The following is a 9,085-nucleotide window of genomic DNA, read 5'->3' on the forward strand; positions in this document are numbered from 1 at the left end:
GTGGGATGCCTCAGTTGGTAAAGGTGCTTGCTGGTGAACCTAATGATCTGAGCTTTGAGTTCTAGAACCCACACAGTAGGAGAAAACGTCCTCAAATGGTCTACTCTTCCTCCACATATACAAATGGTATAGCCCTCCTCTAAGTAAAAAAATATAAAACACAAACAAAAATTACCCTAGATGAAGTAAAACAGACCAAGAGTCTATTTCCAATATTGGACCCCCCATTCTTGGAGGGTCTCTCACTTTTCTTAATTGCTCATTCTACTTCCCACACCCTTCTTTCTCTCTTTGGCTTTTAATAGCTGTGTGTCTCAAAACCCATATATTAAGGTCATATGTATCCTTTATCAAAACTTTCAATCAGTGCCTTATAAAATTATGTTCATAAACTGTTTTCATACAAATACATTTAACAGCTATTAATATAATTGTTAACTTGACACAAATAGTCAACTGTATTTCCCATGTAGCTAAATACCATCTCATGTCCATAGATTTGACACAAATTTCTTCCTGAGCTAACCTGTAAGGCAGGACACTATTCTTTCTCAGTGATTTACATGTAATTCTATGACTGTTTCTCTCTTAATAGAAAGCATCTAGAAAGGCAAAGACCAAAATGTCAGTCAGGGCTGAGGACAAGGCTGAGTGAGTCAAGTGCCTTTGCATAAGCATGAGGCCCTGAGTTTGGATCCCCAATGTAATGAATGGTCTGTCCTGTCTCTTTAAGAGATAAGCCATACCCACTCCCTCCCAGGACCACCGAGGCAGATCTTCCTTCCTGCTTGCAGCCTGAGTGCCTTCCTTTTCCATCTCCCTCTGAAAGGTGCTTCTCCCTTCTCCCCTTCCCCGTTCTGTTTCTCTCTCTGCCTCTCTGCTCTTCTCCTTTTCCCCCTTCCCTTCCATAACCCACTAAATAAATATCCACCCTCACTCTGCATGGTGTGCCTATCTGTCTGTCTCTTGCCCGCTGTGTGGTTCCCTGCCAGGGACCATCCGACCTGCGGGGTGATCTCGTGGCCTGCCCATCTATCTCTCCTCGTGGTCTGCTGCAGCCACTTAGGGAACTTTGCTGTCCTGCTTGGGACTGGCTGCTCTCGGGTCCTGCTGCCCACTGTCGTCGCCGCTTGGGGACCTGCAGTGTTTTTGCTGCTGCAGCCGCTGGGGATCTGCAGAATTTAACTAATCCATTACACCCAATACCCACATTAAAAAGCTAGGTGTGGGATGGGCTTGCAATCTTAGTGCAGAGAGACAGGAGGATCATAGGGGTTCACTGGCCCGGCCAGTCTAGCCAAACAATGAGCTTCGGGTTCAGCAAGAGACCCTATCTCCAAAACAGGTGGACAGTCAAACAGGAAGAGACCTAAAACCAGCCTCTGGCTTTAGCGTGCACACCTAAGCTCCCCCTCCCCCCCAATAAAATGTGTATATCATGCAGGAAGGCCAGGAGCCAGCTGTTGGTTCATGTCTCCACTCCCCAAACTGGGTTCCCTACCTTCCCTTATTAATTTCTGGATGCCTACGGCCAACTCAGTTCTAGAGAATGGATGTCTAATAAGTCTTTTCTGAATGACGAGTAGATTTAAGGAAGGAATAATGGAGAAAATCAGAGCCAAACCCCAAAGACCATCATCAGCAGTCCGGTTTCCTTTTAAAATTTGGCTTTCATCTTCTGAAGCAATTGAGTTTTGAGATTTATTTTAAATTGCTTCATTTCCAAACTTGTTTTGGTCACTACATTCAGGAGCAATCGAACCACCTGCTAATCCATAAATAACATTTCAATGCTGCTTTAAGAAAGGCAGCCCAGCAGAAAAACCGATATTGTCAGCAGCAACCAGAACAACTCCCATTTTAGACAGAAATTGATTCCCCATGGAAGTTATTGGAAATATTTGTAGTTCTAAAAAGGAAAGCACACCCGTGCAACATTTGGACAATTCATTCTCAAATGAAGACCTCGCTGTCTCCCCCACCTCCCAGACTCCTGGGAGGAAGAATTTAGTAGGGGTGAAGCAACTACTTCATGATTCTCCTCACAATGTACCTATTGGGTAAACTAGCACGTTCTGGAAGGTCACGTGGTAAAGTGTGAAAACCAAAGGGCATGGAGAGGTGGGTCCACACACATCATAGGCTGGCTGTGTGACCTCAGAATGCTACATAGCCCTCCTGAACACCTGTCCTTTTCTTACCTGTCCAAGGATATAAAGGAGACATGTTTTGGAACATGTACTAAACGGAAGAAAGAACAGAACATGTACCAGCCATCCTAACTCTCAGTGCTCAAAGGCACCTCAATGGTTAAAAAAAAAAAGCGATGAACAAAAAGAATGAGTCCATTCAACAGTATTACTAATGCAACCTGTGGTGGAAAGACACAGGTTTAAAAGACCCAGGGGCCTTTGCGTGCACCACTCTCTCTGCTCAGCAAATTCATTCCATGGCAGAGAGGGCAGTGCAAACAGGTAGAGACAGAGGAACCTGGATGTGGGGAGGGAGTAAGCAACACAAGACCCGGACCTCTGAGGGTACAAGCAGGAGCCTAAGGCTGTCTGGTGAATATTTCAAGTTCAATAGCACGGAAGGGTTATTCCTGAAAACATTATTTCAGGGGCACTGTAAAAAGTCAGTATTTCTCAGCCTCCAGTCATTTCCGTCCCGCTTTTGATTTTTTTTAAATTAATATTTTTGTCTTCTCTGTGTGGCATTTTCTTTACAATGCTTAATTAAAGTTAAATTATATCTAAAAAGCCAGCTTTGCTAGCACAACTGAGATTGTTACTATTAGATACATGTTTACTCGCCAATTTAAACTCATTCCCAGTTTGGAATGCTAAAGGGGTGACCAAGATAGAGATAAGCGACTTCGACGTTTAGTAGTGTCCTAAAGTTATTTGGGACAGACACTTCCTACAGCTTGCAGAGGGGGCGGGGAGGGGGGTCTAATCTCTTAAAACGAAAAAACAGAAAGGCGGTCACTAAGCGGCTAAGGAAACGCTATTGCAAGGCCTGCACACGTCCAACCCAGCTCTTCCGGAGATCTGGCGGGGAGCCGCACCCTCACGTGAGACGGCACGCCCAGCCAACCGGTGCCAGCCACACCTAGGCAGGGCTTCTCGGGAACGACATCGCGGCTGCAAGGTGCAGCCAACCCCACGTGCAAGTTAGGGAACTGAGCCCAGGCAAAGCTAGCGCGCGCACTAAAAAGCGCACCAGCCTGCCCGCTCGTCCCCGGCGGCCGTCGCCCCACGGTGGCGGGTTGAGGACGTTCCCAAACACCCGCGCCCACGTTCCGGGATCACCGCGTCCCTTCCCGGGCGTGGCTCAAAACATCGCGGGGGCCGCCGGGAGCGGAAGCGGGCGCCTCCGCCAGCCGCGAGCATGCGCAGTGCCCCTTGGGTGCCGAGGGCGGTGCCCGTGGCGGACGTCGCTACGCAGGCGTCGGATCCCCGTAGGGGAGGAGGTCGAAGACTCCATCCGCCATGTTGGATGCCGCAGATTCGCCATAACCTCTCCGGCTCTTTCCCTAAAAAAATTAAAAAATAAAGAGCGAAGTTTCCTCAGGGTGTCCGGCCTTCTCGCTTGGCCCGATAGGGAGCCGGGGAGAGCCCGAGGCTTTTTTTTCCCTCCGCCGTGGGGGCGTTGCCATGGAGACGCCGGCGGCAGGTGAGCCGGGATGGGGGTTGGGGCGCGACGGGGTGGGGGTGGGGCGCGGCGCGGGAAACCACTCGTGGTGTGCTGTGGGGAGGCCGCGCGCAGGCTCGGGGCGGCGGAGGGATCCGCGGACGGGCGCAGCGCGGACGTCGCAGTGCTCTGCGGCCCACGTTCAGTCGCTGGCTTTATCCTGCCGCAGAGGAAAGAAAAAGAGGGAACTAGTGGAGGGCAAGTGAGGGGAGTGCAGGGAGAGCGCGTGCGGGCCGTCTCCAGGGCACTGGGGCGGTGCTAGGGCGCTCGCCCGAGCCGCAGACGCCTAGTTGGACCGGTGTTCGAATCCCGTTGCCTCACTGTTTGGCTGCGTGAGCTTCGTTGACTCCTTCTTATCGACTCTGTGTACTTAGCCAGGACGTTTTGAAGGGCAGCCTTCTCAGGGGAAGGTTCCTAGTGACCCTTGAAGCAGTAAATGAGGGAGATTGACGTTACCTTGGATGATCCTGCCCCACGCAAGAATAATTTACCTTCTGTCTTTGGTCCAGCTCTGCAGGACATTGCCCCCATGCTCTTAAATGAAGTGGCTCCCCGTCAACACCCTCCATGAAGAAGTCAGTCCTCTGGCATTCTAACCAGAAGCAGCTTCTTTGGGTGGACTGATTGGAAGGGTGGACTTACCACTTAACCCCTGATGCCCCTTTCCCCCCACCTAATCTTGAGCTTTGGGGTCCCTGGCGTGTGATTGACACCAATTTCGACTCTTGGACTCTGACTTCCAGGGTTGGCTGCTAAGTTCTCCTGGTTGCTCTTAATTGCTGGTCATTTACTGAAGAACAGAAAAGTTGAGGGAGGTCAGATTCCTAGCAGCTGAGGCTTAAAGATATCAGACATCTTCAGCTTGGGATAGAATGTAAATTGTATGCTTTCTTGGCCTTTGCCACTGTTCCCTGGAACTCTGACAGGCTTTTAGTGGAGGCCGCGGTATATTGAAGAACAGAGTGTAGGAGCTGTCTGATTACTCCTGCCTGTCAGTGTGGTTTGCTGCTGGAGCTGTGTCCCTAAGAAACAAAAACCAAGTCCCTGGTGCTTACCCTCCCCTACTGCCTGTTTCCTGTCTTATCTTTAGAATCGGTCACTTTGTCTGTGGAAGCATCTAGAATAGTGTCTGTTGGTGCTGCAGAGTGGACATAGGTCAAAGAGACACAAAACAAGCCCCTAGCATGTGTTATATGACCAAGGACGGACATAGTTTGAACAAAATGTACTTCTGTCAACTCGTGGGCAGCTCTTTTCTGGGAAAGTTCCCGTTTTGGTGTCCCTTAGCTTAGGAAAGGCCGAGCCCTAGATGAGGGGATGGAAGGCAACTTTGGGTGGCAAACAGTACAGTGGTCATTGGCCCAGTTAGAGCTGCTTTCTGTCTTGGTCTCCTTTTCATGGCCTCTCATTTGTTTCTGCTGGTGCAAAGGTTTCTCTATGTTCTCCTCACACCTTGTAATTGACATAGCTGTGCCTAAGTAGAATTTAGTGGCTGCTCTGGCCAGGCCCCGTCAGAATCTGGTATCTTAAACAGGTTCTCCCAATTGCATTTCCTTTTCATGGATGTTTTATGTGTGCTGCCTCTGAAAACCTCTGTATCACGATGGGCCAGTTTAATTGAGGAGGATTTAGCCTAGAGTAATGTTTGCCCCTTGTCACCTGTTTATGCTGTTCAGCTTTCCAGGTGTAACTTTCCAAGGGCAGGTATTTCTTCCAGGGGCTGTCACCTGTAAGTACAGTGCTTGTAAGAGCTCAGGCCTTGCTGAGGAGATCTGCTCCTGAGCTTACCGAGGGCGGAGGTCCCAGCCATTGAATTGTACTTGCGCAGGGCCACATGTTGTGCCTCTACCTTGTGCATGTTGGTGGCACTCCAGATGGCGTTCATTACAACACACTGTCACCATCCACGTGTTTTGGGAAGTGTTTGTGAATGGAAAGGTGGGGTAGAATTTGATTATGATTTTCTTTTGAGACAGAGGGCATTCAGTACCACGCCAAGCACGATTATGAATTTTTTTTTCCAAAAAAAAAAAAAAACAATTTTTTTTTTCTTTTTTATTTTCGAGACAGGGTTTCTCTGTAGCTTTTTGGTTCCTGTCCTGGAACTAGCTCTTGTAGACCAGGCTGGCCTCGAACTCACAGAGATCCGCCTGCCTCTGCCTCCCGAGTGCTGGGATTAAAGGCGTGTGCCACCACCGCCCGGCGAAAAAAGCAATTTTTGAGTGAAGAAAAGTGAACATACTAGTAATCTATCGTAGATTCGAAGTTGGCTTTTAAAAAAAGAACATAAGATATAAAGACTAATTAATTTGCTTATGAAAAGATAATGCTTGGCATATTAATGTACAACAGGGCCTTAAAGTTGAGTAGCGGACTTGTCTTTGTTCTTTTTAAAATCTTAAAAAAATCCAAGTTGACAATTACAGCTGTGCATACTTAGTCCAGTCTGTCACCTCAAATGTCGATCATTTCTCGAAATGAGAACATTTGAAATGTATTCTTTTAGTGATTTTGAAGTGAAAAACACATTGCTTCTGCTAGTCCCTGTGATATGTAGCAAATCACACAGACAGCGAAAGCGTATTTACTCCTGCTAATAGAGGCTTTGCACCCTTGGCTCATGCCCCGCCTCCCATATGCCTGCAGCTTCTGGAAACCACACTCTGTTCACTATCCGTGAGGTCCTTGTTTCAGTCCCACGTTTCCTCCCCTTTTGAAGACAGAGTCACGCCATTGTATGTGCTCATAACACCTTGTCTTCATTCACCTGCTGACAGACTTGGTGCGTACATCAGAGAGGCGGGTTATCAAGAAGAGAGAGTCTTTTCTATAGGCTCAAAAGCTATCTGTTGACATTCTGAGCTTTTGGATTGGTAGCAGCTAGTTGCCTGCTAAGTCAATAGATTCTAAAAGGTCACGGATTCTAGTTCTAACAGAGGTGTGTGTGTGTGTGTGTGGTGTAGCAGGGGCAAAGTGTGTATGTGTGTGTGGTGTGTAGGGGGACAAAGTATTTGTGTGTGTGTGTGTGTGTAGGGGGTCAAGGAAGGCGGGGCCAGAACTTAGCCCAAGGTAAGGTAATTAGTTTCTGGACCTGCAACATTCCAATCTGGCAGTGCTGAAATTCTAATCAGCCAGTCAGTCTCTGCTTTCATTTATAGCCAGTACAAGTTCTTTTGAGAAGTTTTGTTCACATCACAGCAGATGTATTCTGTGCATTGGGATTGGAGCAGGGGCATTTAGGACTGAAGACCTGTGATACAGAGATTGAGGAGTGGGTACTGTTGGGAGTTTGGCATGAAAACCTTGAGAACCAGGAGAACAATGTCTGCTGACCTGCCGACTTGGAAAGGGCTCTTTGGTGCCTTGCAGGAGGCATTTTGTAGTTGTGATTTAATACACAGAAGCACGCGGCTCTTTTGTATAGCCAGTACTCAGGTATACCTCGGCCCTATGATACATAAGCCTTTTAAAAGTTACCCCAGACAAGTTCTCTTTTGCCCCTTCACACCCAGTCTTTATCCTTCAACCCCCAAATCCCCCAGCTTTGTCTTCATAAATTGCATTTGTCTTTTGTAGGATGTCACATAATTCTTTTGTCTCTCTTTTTTTTTTTTAAAAAAAAACAGCATAAAGTTTCAGAAATCTAGTTTTTTTTTATTATTATTTATTTTTTTATTGCTTCATGATATTCTAGTGTCTGGAAACCACCACGGTTTGCTTGCATGTTTCTCTCTTAATAAATACCTGGGCTGTTCTCATGTTTCCACGTTTGAGTTCTTTTGTCTGCTTGTTTTCGTTTTTTGAAAAGGGTCTCACTGTGTAGGTTTGCTGGCCTGGAACTCACTATGTAGAACAGGCTAGCCTTGAACTCATAGGAATCCTTCTGCTTCTGCCCTCTCAGTGCTGGGGTTAAAGCATGCTGCCAAGTGCATGTTTCCAGTGTTTAATCACTATGAACAAAGCTGTATTGAGTATTCATACACTCTGGGCTAGAATGCCATGTTCAATGATTTTTGACCTGTGGTTTCTTGTTAGGAGCTTTCAGGGGCTCTTGGACTCAGGTCCTGACATGGAGTGAGCCTGCTGAAGGTGAGCAGGGGAGAGATCCTGCTGAGCATCATCAACACATTTTAGTGACCTGGCTGCTGCTGCTGCTGTGACTAGTTAACTGACAGAAGCAGCCCAGGGAAGGATTTATTTTAGGGCTTAGTTTCTTGCAGAGAGGCATGGCAGCTGGGCTTCTGTCCATGGTTAAGGAGCTTGCGTGTTACTAGTTATAACTCAGTGGATCAGGAAGCAAACACACGTTGGCCAAACAGGGCCTCTGTTATCAACCATGAGCCCTAGCTGTGTGGTCTTCTATCTGTCATCCAGTCCCTGTGTCCAGATGTTCCACAACTTCTCTGAACAGTGCCACCAGCTGGGGACCAACTGTTCAAACACACGAGCCTATGGGAACATTTCATATTAAAGTCTTGTCATGGTCTCGTGTGAAAATGGTCCGGGCAAAGCACTGGGCCATGTGGTATAAAAGTTCCGTGGGGGAAAAAGTCAGGCACTCAGTGCATTCCCTTTATTCTCTGCTATCATCCGTCTTTTGCTTTCCTCCCTTTCCTCTCCCCATCTTGGGGATTTTGACAGTATCCTTGGAAATCTGATGTGTAATTGAAATTGTAAATCACTGTGCATGGTACAGCGGCCTTTATTAGATCATACAGTCACGGCAAGTAAAATGGACCTGGTAATAATCACCATTCCGTAGACCTGCTTAGCCAGATGTTTCACATCTTTTCACAAAAGCTCAGAACAGTGGGTTTATTGTCTCTGCTCTGCAATTGGGAATCATCAGGCTCTTTCCGGGGAGAGCTTCAGAACAGGGTGCCCAGCAGGATGAGATCCATGTCGGCTCCCTAACCCCCTGAAGAGGCTCATCCTAGATATTCTCCTGAAATCTTGTCAAGTTCCAGAATTTGCACCCGGGCCAGTTGGCTTGGCTTCAGTTCTCTTTAGACCTAGTGACCTGGAGAAGCTTGATCTGGGAGGGATGATTGCATGAAGGCTGCCCAGTCTGCTACAGGCTTTCCATAGAGCCTGCCAAATTGTCACGCCAATATCCTGCTGTGTGAGCTCCTTCCCCTCCTTCAGCCAATAGCCTTTAAGATACCAGCCCACTTGGGCGTGGTCTCTTTTGCTTTAAAAAGCAGCAGCAGCCCTGTGCTCTCTCTTGCAGGACAGTGATCTGTAAGTTTTCCCCTTAAATAAATAACCCTTTTATTAATCATAATTCCAAACTGGTGTGGGATTGTTTTGTGACTTACATCTACAGTATCCAGTGACTGCTTCTAGTGCACCGGAGGCCTGAACTTCTGAGTAACCCATAGTTTTGCCTCCA

The 9,085-nt window shown here is 47.5% G+C and overlaps 1 protein-coding gene across 1 annotated transcript in view; it reads left to right on the forward strand.

Annotated features, from left to right (window-relative positions):
- Positions 1 to 3,421: 3,421 nt before the first annotated feature.
- Zfat (zinc finger and AT-hook domain containing) overlaps positions 3,422 to 9,085 on the forward strand; it is a 159,543-nt gene continuing 153,879 nt past the window's right edge. The window contains exon 1 of the mRNA XM_013348950.2: positions 3,422 to 3,675. Coding sequence (XP_013204404.2) covers positions 3,657 to 3,675 — 19 coding nt within the window. The 5' untranslated portion in view covers positions 3,422 to 3,656. The remainder of the gene's footprint in view (positions 3,676 to 9,085) is intronic.

The sequence above is a fragment of the Microtus ochrogaster genome, chromosome 15 (assembly GCF_000317375.1).
Source record: "Microtus ochrogaster isolate Prairie Vole_2 chromosome 15, MicOch1.0, whole genome shotgun sequence".
Taxonomy (NCBI): Eukaryota; Metazoa; Chordata; class Mammalia; order Rodentia; family Cricetidae; genus Microtus; species Microtus ochrogaster.